General features: G+C 36.9%; 1 protein-coding gene across 7 annotated transcripts; it reads left to right on the top strand.

Annotated features, from left to right (window-relative positions):
- Window positions 1-217: 217 nt before the first annotated feature.
- Window positions 218-21,530, top strand: LOC134470329 (zinc finger protein 709-like). Of its 7 annotated transcripts, none has more exons than XR_010042249.1 (6): window positions 218-376; window positions 10,999-11,125; window positions 11,325-11,385; window positions 12,932-14,515; window positions 15,917-16,035; window positions 17,837-21,530. XR_010042249.1 is itself a non-coding variant. In XM_063233792.1 (4 exons), the coding sequence occupies exons 1-4, from the start codon at window positions 374-376 to the stop codon at window positions 14,238-14,240; spliced, it is 1,500 nt and encodes a 499-aa protein (XP_063089862.1). In that variant the 5' UTR covers window positions 218-373; the 3' UTR covers window positions 14,241-21,530. The 7 variants fall into 7 exon arrangements, 1 of the variants encoding a protein (XP_063089862.1); XR_010042248.1 differs by having other exon boundaries at window positions 16,235-21,530; XR_010042245.1 differs by adding an exon at window positions 16,235-16,295 and having other exon boundaries at window positions 12,932-16,035.
- The last annotated feature ends 1,090 nt before the right edge of the window (window positions 21,531-22,620 follow it).

The raw sequence follows: 22,620 nt of genomic DNA, 5'->3' as shown, positions 1-22,620 counted from the left end.
TAGTGCAAATACCGATCGGAGGAGCTGAGATCAACATTGCAGAAGACAGCCAGATCCAGAAGTCTCCACAATTTTTCATTGGGGATCCACAGTTACAGACTGGGTTTTTTTTTTTTTTTTTTTTTTTTTTTTCTGTAACTATTCTTGGTGGGGAAGGCGGGCAGGAGCGCAGGAGCCAATCAGTGCTGAAGAGGCGGGCTATATGAACTGTCCAATCAGGCGGACCAATCTAGGTGGTCTCTTCCGGTGTCATGGCATCGGTTGCGTGTCCGGAGCAAAACAGGGAGAGCTAGATGTTTGCTAGACTGCGTTTGGTGGCTTCAGTTTGCTGTGGACTGCTTAGAAAGAACCTGAGAGACCTCCGAGCTATGCAATGGTGACGTTATGGGATGGCAGCAGTGAAATGGGGTGGAAGCAGGTTGAGACCAGTTAGAAGTGGTGAGAAGGAGCTGTGCTGTCTAGAGCCTGCTTGCTTAGCTTCAGACCCTGAGGTCCTCTAAGGCTAACAGCGAGTCCTCTGTCCCTTTAACCTCTCGCTGGAGCCAGGACAGTTCTGGATCCCTAGAACGCTGTCGCCACTGTGACACCACCAGGCCACAGTACCATTATTGAAATCGCTTGCTGTCCTTGCTCCTCCAACAGTCTGGGCACAGGGAGGGGCGTGGGGAGACCCTGACTCCGATGTGGTTTCGAGCTGGGTGCAGCTGTAATAAGCTAGGTCTCTGCTCTCATTCCTGTCAGCAACAGATCTCGAAGGCAGAAGTTTATAAATGTCTGTGATGCAGGACCTCATAGCCACAACTGCTCTCCTTAAACTTGTGCTTTTTTGTATTTATACTGATCGCCTCAATTTATAGTATGTTCTTGGATTTACATCCGAGACAGGTGGTGGCAAATTCAAAGATGTGTAGTGATGTGCTTCAGTGGAGGAAGGTTCCCAAAAACATGGTGAAAACCTTTTATCATACAAAACCATGCAAAAGAATTTCTGAACACAATTATTTAGGGGACACCCCTGCTCATAGACTATGTTTATGAGAACAGCCATAGAGTTTTGAATTCTGAGAAATATGAAGCAGATGTGAAAGTGCTAGCAAGAGCAGGGTAAAGTGTGCTTGCTAAGGACAAACTCAACAAAGGCCTGACTGTTACATCCTCATTGAAAAACGTCTAAATTTAGGCATTTGCATGGATATATACACGTGATATCATTCTGAATTGAAAGGAATGTGGGTGTCATCTCTGAATAGACAGATGATTTAATAGCTTATTTGATCATAGACATTGTTTAAATATGGAAATTCTCTGCAATGAACTTTACTAAATGGTGTAAATGAGAAGACCTAATTAGAAATTGTGCAGGGATATCAATAGATAGGCATGAAGGGTTTTCTGCTTAGCGTTGATCAGAGGAGCGTGGAAAAGATGTGGAAGTGATTGGTGTGATGCAGGGTGCCAGTAGCGGAACATTCAACAGAGAAGTCTTCACTGAAAGTCAGGCAGTTCTTAGAGTAGGTATGAAGATAAAGTTGTGTTCTGATTAGTTCCCTGAGATGAATAACACTACCTCTGGCAACAATCTGTATTCCTCATCCCTGTCCAACCATGAATTCTGGGTTCTATACTAATTTTGATGATCTCTAATTATGTCCCAGTGTCATTAAGGTGAAATTGGAATTTTAGTTGTACCAGGGATCAAACTCATGACCTCATGCTTGCCAGGCAGGCATTCATGCCGCTGAGCTAAATACCCAGCACTGAAAGTGTTTTCTGTATACTATGCAAGATAGTAACCTTGTTCCTTAGAAAGTGTTGAATATTGTTGGAATTTTTCTATATTGTATGCTTATAATTTTTTAAAACAAACCAAAGGTGTCTTATGCAGTCACTTTTCAATTTTCACTTTGTCTGAGGGGTGTCTCAGTCAGGGTTTCAGTATTTCAGACAGCTCTGTAACTTAAGCTAGCCCCAAACTCGAGGCAGTTCCGCTGCATCAGCCTCCCAAGATATATATCTTGTATCTGAATGGAAAGTGATCAGTTCGTGACCCTGAGCTATAATTTGCAGCTTGGGCCTGGTTTCATTGTTTATACATTTTTACATAAAACTGTTTTTCATTAATATTTGAGTCATTAGTTATGTACCATATTTGATGTTATTTATGTTTTGTTCCATGAGACCAAATTCAAATATCAAAATGCTGCTTAAATATATTAAGAACAAAGAACTCAGTGGCCTAAATGAGATTCGAAGAGATACCATCTATAGTCTATCAGAGTGATTGATGAGATGTTTGTCTGCCTCTGTGCTATGTGAATGCTGGTCCTGCAGGCTCCCACTGTGAGTGCTGCTTTAGAGACAGTGCACAGGGACTCTTGAAGTGACTCAGTACAAGAATCAGTGCTCCTGTTTGTCTGTTACATTAGCAGTGAGTTGCAATATAGCATCAAAATTGCTGTCTCCAAAAATGTGTATATACACAAAATTAATGACCAAGACATGGATTTAAAATTTGAAGAATTCAGTCTCCATTCATCTATTTTGAATTAGTTTAGTTTGGTTTTATTGAGACAGGCTTTTTTTATGTATATCAGCTGGTTTTGAACCCCTTATGGAGCCTACAATTGCCCTGACTTCACAGCATCCCTCCTGTCTCAGCCTCTTGAGTGCTGGGATTATACATATGTGTTTTTTAACCCTACAAAATATTGAGGCTTGGCACTGTAACTTAGCTGTACTGTATCTTGGCATAATAGATGCCATCTTGAGCTTTGCATTTAACTAGGGCCCTGTATTTCACCCAGAAAAATGGAAAATCACTCTGGGTTGAAGTCCCAGGAGAAAAGCAAAATGAGCTGTACCCAAAGAAAAAATTAACCTGCTCAACAAAAGGAGCAGAATACAGCTGTCATCCAAAAATTATGAGTCTAGCTAAATGATTTCCAGAAGGATTTTTTGTGATTGTATCTTATAAAACATCTGTAACTTTCCAGTTCAGAGCCTCTCATTTAGATCCTGAAATAGTGGTCAGGGTTCTGTATACAAGTGGTCCTGAGACCAGCTAATGAAATTCCACATTTCTCAATTGGGTTGCTTGGATTCCTATATTGTTGTTCACAAACTCAACTCAAGCTGCAGAAATCTTTACTGATACAAGCAAACACCAGGATAAAATGCTATTGCCACTGAAATGATACAATAATAGTGAAAAGGAGAGGAGAAAAAAGACAAAACACCATGTATTGTAATGCCCACCTCTTTTCCCCAGCAATGAAGAAGCTGAAACAGGAGAATGGCCATATACTCAAGGACAGCCTACCCTACACAGTGAGTGCAGGGCTGGCCAGAACTCCAAAGTGAGCCTAAGTCTTTAAATCATAAAAATAAAATGAAAAAAATAAACCACCAATGAGAGAGAAAGACTATTTAAAAAAAAACAATGATAGAGCTGAGTGAAAGTTTTGACTTATCTAAAATGGAAATTATTGAATGATGCTGCAGAGGAAAGAAGGCCATGTAGTGGCATCCAGGAGGCAGTTGCAAAAACAGACTTAGGAATGGCACCTTTTGTGCTAAAGCACAACAGTGACCTTTTTCCTCCAAAGACATCTGCAATTCACTAGACTGAGCACTTCTAAAGCTCATGGAAATGTTAAACTGATGGCAAATAAGCAGCTTGAAATCCAGGCTCTGAAACTTGGCCTTTAGCAGACATTTCATATTCAAATTGAAATAGGAGAAATATAATCCTGCCCTGTTTGATATTGTTTGTTACCTCACAACATTGTGGAATGAAGTCACAAACCAAAAGAAGTTCAAAAAGTTTCTTAGAAAAAAAGAGAGAAGAATAGCCCTGGATTTTCATGAGGGGTCTTCAGTGTTTTGGCCACAGACCTATTGTCAGGGATCATTTATACAGCAAAGTCACAATATGGGTACAGTGTGGGTCTCAAACTACAATCAACCTATAAGCTTATAGCTGCTTAACTAATATTATTCAGCAGGGGAACAAGTCACCCCTAAAAGGTATGTGGAAAGAGCCAAGGCATTTTGTGGGAACAATAGTCCAGTTGTTCTGGTCATTGAGTATGGTAACTGATGCCTATCAGGACTTCCTGGAAGAGGTGATGGTAACTGTAGTACATTTCAAGCTGCTCTCTTCAGGAGCATATAGACATGGTCACTGCATCTTCACCCTCAGGTCTGGCTTTCTTCAGCTGTGCCTGTAGAAGTGATTGCTCTGTTTAGTTTTTTGCATTGACTCTTTCAGGTTCCAGTTTCCCTCTGATTGTGTATCAATTTCTGTCTACACTGACATCCTTTACTAAAATCACAATACTATTTGAATGGATAAAGTTGTTTTTATACAATCAAAAATATTCATTAATAGAGACCAGGGATTTAGCTTAGCAGGCTGAAACACCTGCCTGGAAAGTGCTAGGTTGTATTTGATCCCTGGTACCTAAAAAAAAAAGTCATTTAAAGTGCAAGGAAAGAAAATAATTTCATTTGTGAAAGTGTGGGTTTACAAAATTTATAAGTAAATATGTCAGTGGCGAATTAAACATTGTTAATAGTCCTATTTAGTATCTAAAGTTGTTGGGGGTGGGATTTAGCTCAGTGGTACAAGGAGCTGCCTGAAAACACAAGGTCATGAGTTCAATCCCCTATACAAAAAAAAAAAAAAAAAACATTCACAGTTGTCAACGATGCAGTACTATGAGCACATTTATTGAACCTGATACTTGTTAATTAATAGACTCAATGTTTCTTTTGTGGTCTACGAAATACCTACAGATAACATGGCAATTACAATGAATGATATACTGTCCCCTATAGGATTGCTATTTTCAGAGTTGTATTTATTTTTTGTTTTCCCACATACTTGAAAGTTGAGGGGCTGGGGATTTAGCTCAGTGGAATAAGCACCTGCCTTGCAAGCAAGCAGTCGTGAGTTCGATCCCTGGTACTGATAAAAAAAAAAGAAAGTTGAAAATGTTGGCTGATGTTAGGTAGAAAATCTGTGATAATCATTTTTTCAATTTAATGCTATATTTCCCTATATTCATTAAGAACATTTTGTTTGCTGCAATTATTCGAAGTGAAATTGATAAACAGTTCTTAAAGTTACAGGCAGCTGAGTTAGTTAGAAATACAGGCAGCCATACTGTGATATAGTGGAATGAAATTCCTGAACTTCTATGTCTGGTATGAGTTTGTGTTCTCTAAAATGGAAGAATAAATGTTAGGAGCAACAGAGGTGAAGAGCAGAATGTATTTATTGAGATATTGAGAGAAAGAAAGCGAAAGTATTTTGACCTAAATAAGATATTTTGGCAGTGGGATGTGGAACCAGGGGCCTTTTATCTTGAGGTCACTTTCCCTCCCCTATGCAACTTACCTGTGTCCTGTAAAGAGTGTCAATCAGCTACTTGCATATCAGCAATGCCACCTTTAAGCACCACCCAAGTCAAAAAGTATATGTGTGCCCCCCACACATTTCCAGAAGAAAAAGCCAGACTCCCAGTGGTCATGGGATTCTCTGCATGGTCTTAGAATAAAGGCCATTTTTACTTTATATTCTCTTCTTTACTACACCAAAAATCCTATCAGAAAGGTTCTGTCTGACAGAAACAGGAGGGGTTCTGAGCCAGTACAAAGGACTCTGTATTTTATAGGGACTTTGTAGAATACAATTATGTGAGATATGTTTAAAGTGGTTTAGATTACCGAGGGTACTGAGGAGGTAAATTAGCACAATAGAGAAGCATAACATAAGGAATGTAAAAGTGGCCTTTTATTTAAAGAATGTGGAGAGGAGCCCTCAGCCACCAAGGATTTGCCCTTTTTTTGTGACTGACCATGGGGTTATGGGGTATATGTGAATTTTGACTGGATGTGGTGCTTGGAGGGGACATAGATGTTATGCAAGGAGCAGATGGGAATTTTCTTTAGGGCCTGGGAAAGAAAGAGAAAGTTGTAATCAAGGAAAAACCTAGAAGTGGCCATATGGGTAAGTACCCTTGATTTCACCTTCTTCTAACTTGAACTACCACGATGAGGTCCTGTAATTGTTTCTAAGGCAAAACTCTTTCAGGTCCATCATTTGGTTTGAATGAAGAAATTAAAACAAGAATTTTTGCTATCAGTCTTCCTCCAAGGCTGGTTGTAAACCATTCATATTTTGAAATATTTTGAGTCATTTCATTAATGCATTTTAGATACCATAACCAAAATTGTAGATCAGTTCACTTTCAGAAAACAGAAGTAGCACTTAAAGGCAGGGATAAAGGCCTTCAATGCATGTATCCCTGGAGATCAACATTGTAGAATACAAACTACTACTGATTTCTCTGACTTCAAGAAAGAGAAAAATTTATACTGATATTGCTAGAGGGGAATGAATCTCCTGGTCTACTATGTCTGATATGAGTTTGTGTTCTCTAAAGTTAAAGAATGAATTTTAGGAACAACAGAGATTAAGAGAAGAATATACTTATTGAGCGAAAGAAAGCTGCCTGAGAGAGAGAAGGGGTCCTGAGCAGATTGCCAAACACTGTCCTATCTAGGGAACTTTATAGTATAAAATCATGTGGTGATATGAGTTTAAGGTGGGGAAAACTAGGAACTCACAATGCAAATGGGCATAAGATGGAACAAAGCTATGGTAGCCAATAAGATTAAAAGTTCAGGTATAGTGGATTAAATTGGGAACAAATGGGGAAAGGAGTCTCATAGAAAGTAGGCATCCTTAGGCAGCTGTAACTCTTCCCTTGGGGGGCTGGGTGGGTGACTGTTGAGTTCATCAAGATGATAGGAAGTATTTAGAATATCAGTCTTTAGGATAAGGATACATTTCTTTGAATGGTGACTCCTGATTTCCTCAGAGTGCTATGGAACTCTGGAATATCAATCCTTAGGATATGGATCAATTTGCTTATCATTTATCTTGAGCCTTGGTCCATAGCATGAGATGTCTGTCTTCCCCATAGTTGTAAGGTATCTGGGCTCCTGCATGGGCTCCTTGGAGGACCTAGCCCTGTCTCAGTGCCAATAGTATGTAAATAATTCCGCTGCCTGTAACAGTATTGTTTGGAAATTTGTTTACAGATGGCTTGCTCTGGGTGAATGCTCTGGGGATGACAATATGCAATGTATATACCAGTGTTGCCCCCTGATTAACCTTTTTGTATTTCATTTTAGTTGATTTATTCTTTATTCCTTGAAATATAATGGATTTGGAAAATAAAAGCGTGAGGTAAAGCTCTTCAGTACAAACACTGCTCTGTTGAGCTGAGTTCACCACTGTAGAGGAATGGCAGCTCCAGAAGTCTCTGCACTGCAGTCTGCATTTGAGATCCTCTCTTGCAGGGAAGGGTTCCTTTCCCTGTTTATTCTTGACTCAGAAGGAGCGCAGTAGAGCAGGAGTCAATCAGTGATGAAGAGGCGGGTTATATGAACTGTCAAAACAGGCGGGCCATTGCTTGTTGTGACTTCTGTCTCTTCTAGTGTCTCAGCATGATTTACCTGTTCTGAGTACAATACTATTAGCAAAATGCTTGCTGGATCTCATTTAGTACTTTCGATGTCCTATGGCCTGATTAGCAAAAAACCCGAGAGACCCTGGAGCCATGGAATGCTGAGGTTGTCGATGGGAACCCAGAAATAGGGTAGATTGGGTGAAACCAGTTACAAGTGTTTAAGAGTATTTCCCATGTCTGGAGCTTCAGGTAGTTAGTTAGCCCACCTCCTGAGTTCCTTCAGCACTGGCCATGGGTCATTCACTGTCCATTTGCCTCTTGTTGTTGGCAAGGGTCATTTTGGTCCCCAGAACCCTGGCTTCACAATAACAGCAGCAGACTCGAGTATCATCTTTGAAATTCACTGCTAGCCTCCACAATCTTAGACATTGGAAGGAGCTTGGGAAGACCCTCACTCTGATGCTTTTTGTAGCTTGTAGAGCAGTAATGATCTGGGTCTCTGCTCTCTTTCCTCTGAGTAGCAGATCTAGAATGTTCAAAGTTTATGAATGTCTGTAATACAGGGCCTCATGTCACAATGGCTCAACTTAAACTTGTGCATTTTTTATTTATAGTGATTGCCTAAATTTATAGTATGTTCTCATATTTCCATCCTCATGACAGGTAGTGGCAAAGGTCCTGAGAATTCAGACACATGTAGTGATGTGACTCAGTGGAGAAAGGCTTTCCAAACACCTACTGAACTCCTGTGTATTATAAAGAACAGTGCAAAATAATTTCTGAACATACTTAATTATTTAGGTGGCACCCCTGCTCACAGACTAGGTTTATGAGAACAGCCATAGACTTTTGAAGTCTGAGAAAAATGAAGCCAGTATTAAAGTTTTATCAAGGACAGGGTAAAAATTTGTGAAGGACAAATTCCACAAAGGGCTACCTGTTACATCCTCATTGAAAAATGCTAAAATTTAGGCATTTGCATGGCATAGACACGTAATATCCTTCTGAATGGAAAGGAATAGGTATGTCATCTCTGAATTAAGAGTTGATTTAGTAGCTTGGTTGATCATAGACAGTTTAAATATGGGAATTCTCTGCAATGGACTTCACTAAGTGGTGTAAAGGAGAAGCCCTAAAATGAAATTGTGCAGGGATATGAATAGTTAGGCATGAAGGATTTGCTACTCAGGGTGGATCAGAGGAGCATGGAAAGTATGTGGAAGTGACTAGCAGGATGCAGGGTGCCAATAGCAGGACATACAACAGAGAGTGTCTTCACTGAAAGTCGGGTAGATCTTAGAGTAGGTATGAAGGTAAAGTTGGATTCTGATTGCTTCCTTGAGGAGAATAACACCAGCTCTGGTCACAATCAGTATTCCACATCCCTGTCAACCTCATGAATTTTGTGTTCCATACTTGAGATCTAATTTTGATTATCTCTAATTATGCCCCAGTATTATGAAGGTGAAATTTGAATTTTTTGTGTACCAGAGATCGAAGTCATGACCTATGCTTTCCAGGCAGTCATTCCTGCTGCTGAACTAAATACCCAGCTATGAATGTGTTTTCTGTATAGTATGGAAGATATCCACCTTTTTCCTCAGAAAGTGTTGAATATTACCTGCCTTATACAAGGGTTAAAAAAAGTGTTGAATATTGTTGGAATTTTTCTGTATTGTATGGCTATAATTTTTAAAACAAACCGAAAGTGTCTTATGCAGTCTCTTTTTAAGTTTCCCATTGTCTGTGGGGTGTCTCAGTCAAAGTTTCTCTATTTTAGACAGCTCTGTAACTTAACCCCAATTCAAGGAAGGACTCCTTCACCAGCCTCCCAAGATATATTTCTTATATCTGAATGGAAAGTGATCACTTGATGACACTGAGCTATAATTTACAACTTGGGCCTGGTTTCATTTTATATACATTTTTTTAAATACATCTTTTTTCCACTAACATTTGAGTTATTATGTATGTACCATATTTGATGTTACTTATGTTTTGTTTTATGAAATCAAATTCATATTTCAAAATACTGCTTAAGTATATTAAGAATAGGGGCTGGGGATTTAGCTCAGCGGCATAAGTGCCTGCCTTACAAGCAGGCAGTCATGAGTTCGATCCCTGGTACCGATAAAAATTTTAAAAAATTTAAAAAAAAATTTAAAAAAATTTAAAAAGAATAAAGGACTCAGTGTCCTAAATGAGATTTGAAGAGAAATCATCTGTAGTCTGTCAGAATGATTGATGAGACATTTTTTTTCTTTCATCTTAATTTTGAAAGTGGTAAAATACAATAGCACAAGACAGAATAAGGCCAATTAAGATCATCCAGTGAAATTGGTATCGAACTTCACAGCAGGTTACTGGGATAACAGTAATAGGTATCACAGTATGTTTTGTTATCTTTATAATAGTTCTGCTTTCAATTAGGTATATCAAAATGAGATGAAATACAGAACATCATAGAACTTATCAAAACAGAATATTGAATAGAGCAGTACCATTAATCAAAATAGAGCAAAACAATAATAAAAATATTTGCCTTCAAAGAGATGGTCGAAGGAAGTTCCCCTTCATTTGCTATGCTCAGCTTCCCAGGCGTCGTTCAGATTTCTGGTTCACATTTGCTAATGAGTGGGACAGGAGAAGAGGAGTAGGGGAAGTGGGATGTTTAATTCTAGGCCGTGCATCAGTAGGTTCACTATTGCTTAGCAACAAGCCAGGCTGGTTGTTTGGTTACTCAGTGTCCTAAGTTACAGTATGGTGTAGACCTCAGGAGCTGATGATGGTTTTCCCCCTGGAAGGGCCACAGTCTGCCACACCACCACCACTTACCAGGCAGGGGAGGTGCTTGCTTGGCTTCCCAGTGTCCTAAGTTCCAACATGGTGCAGAACTCAGGACTGCTGCTGCTTCTCCACCCTGAAGGGCCGCATTCTGCCAAACTGCCACTGCTTACCAGGGAGGGGACGTGCTTGCTTAGCTTCCCAGTCAATTCAAGAGATATTTATCTGCCTCTGTGCTTTGTGGATGCTGGTCCTGCAGGCTTCTCAATGTGAGCTCTGCTTTACAGACAGTACACAGGGAATCTTGCAGTGACTCAGCAGAAGAATCAGTGCTTCTATTTGGCTGTTATATTATCAGTGAGTTGCAATATAGCATCAAATTTGCTGTCTCCAAAAATGTGTATATACACAAAATTAATGAACAAGACATGGATTTATGATTTGAAGAAATAAGTCACCATTCAGATGTTTTGTTTGGTTTTATTTGTTTAGTTTAGTTTTGTTTTATTGAGACAAGCTTTCTGTATGTATATCAGCTGGATTTGAACACCCTATTGAGCCTACAATTGCCCTCACCTCACCAAAGCCATCCTGTCTCAGTGTTTTGCATGCTGGGATTATAGATATACACCACCACACTTTGCTTTTGATTCATATTTGTAGGAGAGAATTTAAGATATCCTAGCTCTGGGGTCTCAACCTTCCTTTGAGAAATATATGTATGATACTTTAGGAGGCGGTGACCTTTGAAGATGTGGCTGTGAACTTCAGCAAAGAGGAGTGGACTTTGCTGAGTCCAACCCAAAAGAACCTCTACAGAGATGTGATGGAGGAAACCTTTAGGAACATGACTGTGATAGGTATGTATGACATCTTTTTATCACTCATGATATCAGAATATTGTTTGTTGCTCATTACTGCTCTTTCATTAAAAAGAATGTGAAAATATTTTGAAAAATAGCTCAGACCTGGTCACATTATGTCATAAATCTAATCACAATCTATTAATTTGTATGTATTACTCTAATGACTCCTGGTATTTCTATGTCTATCATTCAGGAGGACTTGGGAATATACTGGAAGCTGAAAAAGAATGCAAAATTTACTGGAGATACTTAAGGTAATTTGCACTCACAAGGAGAAGGAATGTTTGTGAGTAATTAGTGAGTCAGCAGAAAAATGACAGCCAAAGAATTGAGTCACCATTCAATTTAACGTCAGCAATAATCTCCGAAGATGTATAAGCTAGGATATGTACAAAGAGGGAATTAAATCATGAAAATGTATGACATTGCATATAGATGTTACGAAAGGCATACCCTTTGAGTTATGGCATTCTGCCTTCAGTTTTTCTACCCATATTTACATGTGAATACCACACCTTCATTTTCTAAAAATTGCTAAGATGGCAATAGAATTTGAAATAAATCCAATTGCTTTTGTTTCCAAGCCATGCCCTAGAGATTCAGCCATTTTGATAAAAATTCTTAGTAGGCTGGTGGAATCTTAAATGCACTCATTCTGAATATCAGTATGCAGTTTTCTCTAGACGTTGATCCCCTCATACTTGTATTGGGTATATGTTTAAATACTGAAAATCCACATAAAATACAGATTACATGCTTACTCATATACAAAGCAGATCAAGTTATAAGAGATCAGGCCATGAAGCAGCTTAGCTACCTATTACTGAATTTTTGGATAAGGAAAATATTAATAGACTCTCTGTGATTGTGCATTCTTGCAAACCCAGCACCCTAGGAATCAGATTTTGCAGAATGCCAAATACAAGTTCAAACTTCACAGCTTAATGCTCAGTGAAAATCTCTTAAAATAAGTAAAAAACATAGAGATTTTATGCTAGTACCTGATGTTCATTCTCAGCATGGAAAAGAAAAAAATGTGTTGTATAATGTCAATAAATAAATAATATAATGTCATTTGCAATAAGAAATAGGTGTATCTTTTTCCCTTCAATTCAGTGAAATAGCTCAGCTATAAAACCTTAAAGGTCACAGGGTTTCTTCTAGATGAGAAAGCAAAATATGAATTGTGCAATGAAATGAAAGAGAGTTGATAGAGAAAGGTAAGACTGACCATTTGGAAAAGAGAAGTACAGGTTAAGGACAGAAGGCAGAATGTGATGGGGAAACATATCAGAATGATCTGTATGTGATAAACATATGTACCCATACCCAAAGTGAAGTTAATATTCTGCATTTCAAAAAATACTGACTTTTAAGATTTCCAAATATGTACCAGTCTTTTGCGAATGGTTGTTTTCAACAAATCATACAAGGCATTCTGTTGCTTCATTGTCAGAATATCTTAGCAGGCATTAAAAAAAGAACTTGACCTTAGTGCAGTCATGACCACAGAGAGCAATTTCACTGTGAATTTTTTCTTTTTTTAAAATTTAATGTAAGTAAAGACTAAACAAAACAAATTAAGTAGAAATAATACTTCTTTCAAAGTGAAAATAAACAGTAAGAAATCACAAGTCAGTGAGTACATATGGTGCTCATAGAAATAGTTAATCAAGATATACAAGTAAAACTTATGAAGTGGGGATTCAAACAGTGAGACTGCAAACAGTTTTGTTCAACTCTCCAACAAAAACTTAGTAATATCGTTATGAATCCTATATGTGATTTTTTTCTTTACAGAAATGACAAGCTGGGAAAATCCTACGGACACACATCTTGGAATCAGTGTAAAGAAGTATTCCTTTGTACTGAAGAAGATAATGTGAATGTGAAAGAAACAAAAACACAACACATTTTTCAGATCAATGAAAAATATTGCAGTGGAGGGAAACCCTATGTATACAAGCAATGCGGGAAAGGTTTTACCACACGTGGAATTTGTAAGAATCATGAAAGAATTCACAGAGGAGAGAAACCCTACATATGTAAGCAATGTGGGAAAGCTTTTAGCACTAACATTTATTGTCAAATACATGAAAATAGTCACAAAGGTGAGAAACCCTATGTATGTAAGCAATGTGGGAAAGCTTTTATCACACACGGAGCTTGTAAGCAACATGAAAGAATTCACACTGGAGAAAAACCCTATGTTTGTAAGCAATGTGGGAAAGCTTTTAGCACTAACATGTATTGTCAAATACATGAAAATATTCACAAAGGTGAGAAACCCTATGTATGTAAGCACTGTGGAAAAGATTTCACCCATCCTGGAAATTGTAAACAACATGAAAGAATTCACACTGGAGAGAAACCCTCTGTATGTAAGCAATGTGGTAAATCTTTTACCACACGAGGAGAGTGTAAACAACATGAAAGAATTCACACTGGAGAGAAACCCTATGTATGTAAACAATGTGGGAAATGTTTCACCCACCCTGGTAATTGTAAGCAACATGAAAGAATTCACACTGGAGAGAAACCCTATTTATGTAAGCAATGTGGGAAAGCTTTTAACACACGTGCATATTGTAAGGAACATGAAAGACTTCACACTGGAGAGAAACCCTATGTATGTAAGCAATGTGGGAAAGCTTTTTACACACGTGGAGTGTGTAAACAACATGAAAGAATTCACACTGGAGAGAAACCATATGTATGTAAGCAATGTGGAAAAGGTTTCACCCAACCTGGAAATTGTAAGCAACATGAAAGAATTCACACTGGAGAGAAACCCTATATATGTAAGCAATGTGGGAAAGCTTTTACCACACGTGGAGAGTGTAAGAGTCATGAAAGAATTCACACTGGAGAGAAGCCCTATGTATGTAAGCAATGTGGGAAAGCTTTTACCACATATGGAGGTTGTAAGCAACATGAAATTATTCACACTGGAGAGAAACCCTATGTATGTAAGCAATGTGGGAAAGCTTTTACCACACAGAGAGATTGTAAGAGACATGAAAGAATTCACACTGGAGAGAAACCCTGTGTACGTGAACAATGTGGGAAAGCTTTAACCACACATGGAGATTGTAAAATACGTCAATGACTTCACACTGGTGCGAACTGTATGTATATAACAATGTGGCAAAGCTTTTACCATATACAGTCATTGCAAAATACATGAAATAATTCACACTGGGAAGAACCACTGCTATATAAGCAAGTGAAGACACTTTCAGCAGCCAGAGTGAAAGTGAAATACATAAAGAAACTCATACTGGAGATAAATCCTATGTGTTACAGGAATACTCTCAGCACACATGATGATGGTTACATATCTGAAAGAGCTCACTGGGCAGAGATCCTATGTGGATTAACAATGTGAGAAATACAGCAATCCATGTCTGTTGTTAAATACATAGAAAAAGCATAACTATTCAGACAGTTTAGATCTAAGTTTACTTTAAATATCCCAAGGAGACCTGAAGAAATAATCAATACAGAAGTTTGATGTCAATATTTCTTCACAAATTGTGTTCTGATTAGTTCCATGACATGAATAATGCTAGCTCTGGCAACAATCTGTATTCCTCATCCCTGTCCAACCATGAATTCTGGGTTCTATACTAATTTTGATGATCTCTAATTATGTCCCAGTGTCATTAAGGTGAAATTGGAATTTTATTTGTACCAGGGATCAAACTCATGACCTCATGCTTGCCAGGCAGGCATTCATGCCACTGAGCTAAATATCCAGCACTGAAAGTGTTTTCTGTATACTATGCAAGACAGTAACATTGTTCCTTAGAAAGTGTCAAATATTGTTGGAATTTTTCTATATTGTATGCTTATAATTTTTTAAAACAAACCAAAGGTGTCTTATGCAGTCACTTTTCAAGTTTCACTTTGTCTGAGGGGTGTCTCAGTCACGGTTTCAGTATTCAGAAAGCTCTGTAACTTAAGCTAGCCCCAAACTCGAGGCAGTTCTCCTGCATCGGCCTCCCAAGATATATTTCTTATATCTGAATGGAAAGTGATCAGTTCGTGACCCTGAGCTATAATTTGCAGCTTGGGCCTGGTTTCATTGTTTATACATTTTTACATAAAACTGTTTTTCATTAATATTTGAGTCATTATTTATGTACCATATTTGATGTTATTTATGTTTTGTTCCATGAGACCAAATTCAAATATCAAAATGCTGCTTACGTATATTAAGAACAAAGAACTCAGTGGCCTAAAGGAGATTTGAAGAGATATCATCTGTAGTCTATCAGAGTGATTGATGAGATATTTGTCTGCCTCTGTGCTGTGTGGATGCTGGTCCTGCAGGCTCCCACTGTGAGTGCTGCTTTAGAGACAGTGCACATGGACTCTTGCAGTGACTCAGTACAAGAATCAGTGCTCCTGTTTGTCTGTTACATTAGCAGTGAGTTGCAATATAGCATCAAAATTGCTGTCTCCAACAATGTGTATATACACAAAACTAATGACCAAGACATGGATTTAAATTTGAAGAATTCAGTCTCCATTCAGCTGTTTTGTTTGGTTTTGTTTGTTTGGATTAATTTCTGTATGTATATCAGCTGGATTAGAACCCCCTAAGGAGTTAGAATTGCCCTGACGTCACAGCAGCCCTCCTGTCTCAGTATTTTGAGTGCTGGGATTATAGATATGTACCACCACACTTTGTTTTTGATTCAGATTTTTATGAGAAAATTTAAGATATCTCAGATCTGGTGTCTCAACCTTCCTTTGAGAAATATATGTATGATACTTTAGGAGGTGACCTTGAGGATGTGGCTGTGTACTTCAGCAGTGAAGAGTGGACTTTGCTGAGTCCATTCCAAAAGAAGCTCTACAGAGATGTGATGGGCAAAACAGGAACATGGCTTCTATAGGTAAGGATGACATCTCTTTGTCACTCATGCTATCAGAATATTGTTTGTTGCTCATCAGTGCTGCTTCATTAAAAAGAATGTGAAAATATTTTGAAAAATAGCTCAGACCTTGTCACATTATATCATAAATCTAATCAAAATCTATTAATTTGTATATATTACTATAATGAGCCCTGGTATTTCTATGTCTACCATTCAGGAAGACTTGGGGATAACCAGGAAACTGAAATTGGATGCAAAATTTACTGGAGATACTTAAGGTAATTTGTACTCACAAGGAGAAGGGATGTTCCTGAGTAATTAGTGAGTCAGCAGAAAAATGACAGCCAAAGAAATGAGGCACCATTCAATTTAATGTTGGTAATATTCTCCAAAGATGTATAAGCTCAAGCATGTATAATGAGGGAAATAAATCATCAAAATATATGACACTGTATTTAGATGTGTACAAAAGTCATACGCTTTTAGTTTTGATAACATCCTACCTTCAGTTTACCTATCCATGTATACATGTGGATACAACACATTCATGATCTAAAAATTGCTAAGATTGTAGTAGAACTGAGTGCTCATGTTTCTAAGCCATGCTCTAGAAAATCAGTCCATTCTGAGTAAAATTCTTCATAAGCTGGGGGAATGTTAAGTGTACTCATTCTGAATATCAGTATGCAGTTGTCTCTAGAAGTTGATCCCCTCATAATTCTCTTTGAAACATTTTCAAAAACAAAATCCACATAAAATACAGATACATGCTTACTCATATATAAAGCAGATTAAGTTATAACAGATGAGGCCTTGAAGAAGCTTAGCTATCTCTCACTGGATTTGTTGAGAAGTAAAATGTTAATAGACTCTCTGTGATAGTGCATTCTTATAAACCCAGTAGCACCCTAGGAAACAAATTTTCAGAATGGCAAATTCAAGTTCAAACTTCACAGCTTAATGATCAGGAAAATCTCTTAAAATAAATAAAAAGCTAGAGATTTTGTGCTAATATCTGTTGTTCATTCCAAGCATGGAAAAGAAAAAAATGTGTTATATAATAAGTGAAAAAATATAATAATATAATGTCATTTGCCATAAGAAATAGGTGGGTCTTTCTCCCATCAATTCAGTGAAATAGCTCAGCTGTGAAGTGTAAAAGGTCACAGGGTTTCTTTTAGATGAGAAACCAAAATATAAATTGTGGAATGAAATGAAAGAGAGTTGATAGAGACAGGTAAGACTGACAATTTGGAGAAGGGAACTACAGGTTGAGGACAGAAGGGAGACTATGATAGGGAAATATATTAGAATGATCAGTATGTGATACACATATGTACCCATGCCCAGATTGAAGCTAAATATTCTGCATTTCAAAATGTACCAACTTTTTATATTCCCAAATGTGTACCAGTCTTTTTGGAGTGGTTGTTTTCAACATATCTTACAAGGCATTCTGTTGCTTCACTGTCAGAATTTCTTGGCAGGCATCAAATAGAACTTGTCATTAATGCAGTCATTAACACAGAGACCCATTTCACTGTGATTTTTTTTCTTTTTATAAATTTTATTTAAAGAAAGACTAAACAAAACAGAAAATGGGTAGAAATAATACTACTTTCAAAGTGAAAATAAACAGTAAGAAATCCCTAAGTGATTATTACATATGGTGCTCATTGAAATAGTTAATCAAGATACAAAAGTGAAGCATATGAAATGGGGATTCAAACAGCGAGACTGCAAACAGTTTTGTTCAATTCTCCAACCAAAACTTACTAATATGGTCATCAATCCTATCCGTGATTTTTTTTCTTTACAGAAATGACAAGCTAGGTAAAACCTATGGACATACATCTTGGAATCAGTGTAAAGAAGTAATCCTTTGTACTGCAGAAGGTAATGTGGGTGTGAAAGAAACAGAAACACACCACAATGTTCAGTTCCATGAAAAATATTGCAGTGGAGGGAAACCCTATGTATGTAAGCAATGCGAGAAGGGTTTTACCACACATGGAATTTTTAAGAAACATAAAAGAATTCACAGAGGAGAGAAACCCTACATATGTAAGCAATGTGGGAAAGCTTTTACAGCAGGTACATATTGTCCTGTACATGAAAGTCTTCACTCTGGAGGAAAACGTTATAAATGTAAGCACTGTGAGAAAGCTTTCAGCACACGTACTTATTGTGTAATCCATGACAAACTTCACAATGGACAGAAATTGTATATACATAAGAGATGTAGGAAAGCTTTCAGCAAAAACATTCATTGTCAAATACATGAAAAAGTTCACACTGGCGAGAAACCCTATGTATGTAAGCAATGCGGGAAAGCCTTTACTGGACATGGACATTGTAAGCAACATGAAAGTTCACACTCAAGATAAACCCAGTGTATATAAGCATCATGACAATGGTTGAGCACATGAACATTTTGCATAATGCATGAAATCTTCACATTGTGCAGAAAAGTTAGATATGTAAGGAATGTGGGAAAGGTTTCAGGTGAAACGCTCATTGTTCAACACATGAAAAAATATCCACACTGTTGATTAAACTTATGTATGTAAAGAATGTGGGAAAGCTTTCACCACACATGGATATTGTAAAATACATCAATGACTTCACACAGGTGAAAAACCCTATGTACATAACAATGTGGCATATCTTTTACCACATAGAGTCATTGCAAAACACATGAAAGAATTCACACTGCAATGAACCACTGGCTATGTAAGCAAGTGGAGACAGTTTCAGCAGCCAGACTGAAAGTGAAATACATGAAGAAACTCACACTGGAGATAAATCCTATGTGTTATGGGAATACTTCAGCACACCTGATGGTTGTTACATATCTAAAAGAGCTTCCTGGGCAGAAATCCTATGTGGATTAGCAATGTAAGAAATAGAGCAATCCATATTTGTTGTTAAATACATAAAAAAGCATCACTGTCAGACTGTTTAGATCTAAGTTTACTTTTAAAATCACAAGGAAACCTGAAGAAATAATCAATACAGAAGTTTGATGTCAATATTTCTTCACAAATTTTCCAGAAATGACAAATCTGAGGTGGAGCTCTCCTCAAGTACAGATGTTACATGGTTTTCAGTTAATCACTTGTACCTTTCTAGATTTTTTAAAGTGTCTTTGTGCTTCAACATGGCATCTTGTAATTAAACATGGTAAACTGAAATGTGCTTTTCAATTTCAAGTATGGATAGTGTCTATGTACTTAATGTTTTGTCTTTAATACTTAATCTTCATATTTTTGATGAATTGTAGTGTTTTTTAATTAAAGAGAAAAAACAGAAAAATAGGGTAGAAATGATACAGAATTTCAGAAAAATAAACAATAAGAAATCACTAGTTGATAAGTTACACATTGTCATCTTAGAAATAGTTGTTCAAGTTACAAAATTAAAGCATACAAAGTGACATTCAAATAATGACACTGTGAAAATTTCTGCTCAATGATCCAACAAAAACTTAGTAATATGCTGTCCTACACATTTATTTTTTATCTTAAAGTGGGTAAGATTAAACATGAGAAAACAGAACAGAACATTTCATAAGAAAACAAGATGAGGAAACACAGATTTCAAAGCAAGTCCATTCGATATGTTCACTGTCTATCTTACTGTCTAGTTTTCTTCCAAATTGTTGTTCCCATCTTCACATGCATTGAATATATACTGGACATTATAGAACTAATTAAATAATTGCAGGATGATGAAGGCTTTTTGGGTCTTCAAAACCTTATTTTGGGGAAGTTGATAATGACTACCATAATATCTCTCATTCTCTTTGTAGTAGCTGTCTTTATCTTTACATATGCTCAAATTGAACATAAGAGACTAGACTAATATGACTCTGAACAGTGAATAGTAGTATCCTGAGAAGGGTAAAGGTGAGGAATTGCCTAAAAAAAGGCAGAGGACATTGTTAAATGTGTATCAGAATTTAAAAGCTATAGTAGTCTTATTGCTCTGTTTATATTTTGTTCCAGTCTGTCTATTCATATTACATTTGAGGGCACAGACAGATAACCCAAAAATAGCAGGTTATACCATGGTAACTATCCTTAATTTTCTATTAACTTAAACTGAAACCCTGTGTTATTTACTTTGTCTTACTATGACTGGTCTTATTTGAAGCTGTTTTGTTTGAATGCTATTTTGCCTTGACTGATTTTATTAACATTTGGTATGCTTGCTGTATCAAGTCTAAGAGTAGAGGCAACTACTCTGAAGATGACAAGATGTAAAAGATGTGCATTCCAGTTTTGATTATTAATTGCTTTCAAGTCCTACAATGTCTTTAAAGTTGTATTTTTATAAAAATAGCTATGTATTGGTATGCTTAATGATATAATGCCTGATGATGTGGAAAATTCTATTGAAAATAACAAGAGAAAGCATAGTAACTACTGTACATCACCTAATATTGTGGTCTTATGTGTCTTTTTCATATCATGTTTTCCTAGGAATTTGTTTTGTTGTCTTGTTTTGATCTGTTTTTCCCAATAATAAAAATGGATAGGTATACATGTAGAGATTCACACATGGGAAGAATTTCTAAACTATTTTAGGAATAAATTATATAATACATAATGTAATGAATGGATACACTGAAGAAGAGACACTAAGAAACCCAATGCTAATTCTGTATCATTATGATATAAAATCAAGCAATACTATTATTCACTGTTCAGATTTTTGTTAGTCTAGCCTATTTTGTAGTGAATTGTTATTTTAACACTGCATTTGCTTTAATCTTTTAATACACATGCTTCATTTTCTGTGTCATAAATGATGTTTCTGAAGTTGATGCAATATTTGGCATTAAGATATACATTTATAGAGGCTTGGAGCATGTGTTTTTGACAAAGTTGTGTTCTTTTCACATAACTTGTACATTAATGAAGTTAAGTTTTCCATGTTGTGATGAGATACCTGTTGATTTCTTAACATCACTTGATATCATACCATGTACATTGTGTTGCCTGATTTTCTTTCTCACTGGAGGCAATATTTGTTATTTAAGTAAACCCTTGTTTTCCTAACCATCAGAATTTAACTGTTATATTTATATTACATCTTTACTTCGCTATTAATTTTCCCCACATGTACCAAAAGTAAACCATGCCACTGTGAATTTCTGCTTGCCCCATACTGACAGAACCATAACTTGTCTCCATACAAATATCACAAAATATATTAATATCTCCTGAAATTATAAAATGTGGTATGATTTATGAGTAACCATACTTTGAAAGGAATTTTTCTTAAATGTGGATTTGTTTTTGGAAAAATGTTGTTATTGAATGTATCATGCAAAATGCCTTTATTTTATTCCTTGATGCTGTGAACACTTTATATATTTTGTAATTATTACTGCTTTTTCCTAAAACACTAAAATAATGCCATGAAGGGAAACCTAAATTTTGAGCTGTCAGCACAGTAAAAAGCAAATTTGCTAAATCAAGATTCAGATGGTGTTGTGTTTTACTGCATTTTGAATTTATACTATGGCATGTCTCTTTATTCATAAAGATCACTGTCTGATGTTTGTAGTGTGTGCTAATTATCTTTAATCACATACACTGGGCCATGAGTCCCAGTTGGTTTCCTGTGGCCTGTGGTTTTCACTTCCATTTTAACATTCAGGTAATTTGTAAAGTGTTTATTGCAATGTTTTTGAATACAAAATCTACTTAGGTTCCAATGGAATTATGTTGTTAAAAACTGTGGTGTCATGAAAACACAAGTGAGCACTGCATTAAATACCCCTAATCCTGTGAAAATAGCTTGCCCAAGTCTCAATTATGCTTGGACACATAAATTAGTCACCTGTTGTGTAATCTCCAGTAAAACTATATCTGTTTTGTACCTGAAGTACCTGATATACTTCACAAAGTAAAAGACACTGTAAAGTGCATTGTCTGCCGCTATGCACTACAGCATGTGGCCAGATTCCCTGCAACACATTTCTGCTTACCATCAACAGGAAAATTTGGATTTTGTATTTCTATTCCAGCTAATAATAGAATACTGAATCTATAAGACATATATCCTGAGCACTTTCTCATTTTACCATGAAAGTAAATCTTGCTGGTCCTGTTGATGCATGCTTGTAATCCTAGCACCTCAGAGGGCTTAAATTAGTGGAACAGAAAGTTGAGTCCAGCCTACACAATTAGTGTGACCCTGTCTCAAAATATGCCCTCAAGTTCTGCAGATGCAGCTTAGTGCTTTAGTACTCCTCCCTTTCCTCCCCAGTGTCAACTTTTTAATACCCACAATTACAGATCAGTAGTTTTCCTCTTATCACTTGGCCACCAACAGTTATCCATGAGAATCACTTGGGAAGCACATTTGTTTATGCAGTGACCATCTGAACATCATTGGGGCAGTTGAAAACTCAACCCATTCATCCTTGTATTGAATACAGTAGAACTGTCACTTTTATATTCCTTGTTATTTAAAACTAAAAAAGTATGCAATTTCTGATCATCTCATATTTAAATAATTGCATTGGTAAGGAGTTACCTATAAAGATTAGGCTAAATGTAATTTCTTTAGTCCCAGCATCAGGAGAAGATG

This window comes from Cavia porcellus, unplaced genomic scaffold (assembly GCF_034190915.1).
Source record: "Cavia porcellus strain 051 isolate PalLab524CR breed Dunkin Hartley unplaced genomic scaffold, mCavPor4.1 scaffold_23, whole genome shotgun sequence".
Lineage (NCBI taxonomy): Eukaryota > Metazoa > Chordata > Mammalia > Rodentia > Caviidae > Cavia > Cavia porcellus.
The sequence above is the reverse complement of the archived record's forward strand: the minus strand, read 5'-3'. Positions and strand labels throughout refer to the sequence as shown.

Coding starts and splice junctions, on each gene's coding strand:
- LOC134470329 (XM_063233792.1), top strand. Junction 11,126..11,324: donor TAGGAACATGACTGTGATAG/GTATGTATGACA, acceptor TCTATCATTCAG/GAGGACTTGGGAATATACTG. Junction 11,386..12,931: donor ATTTACTGGAGATACTTAAG/GTAATTTGCACT, acceptor TTTTCTTTACAG/AAATGACAAGCTGGGAAAAT.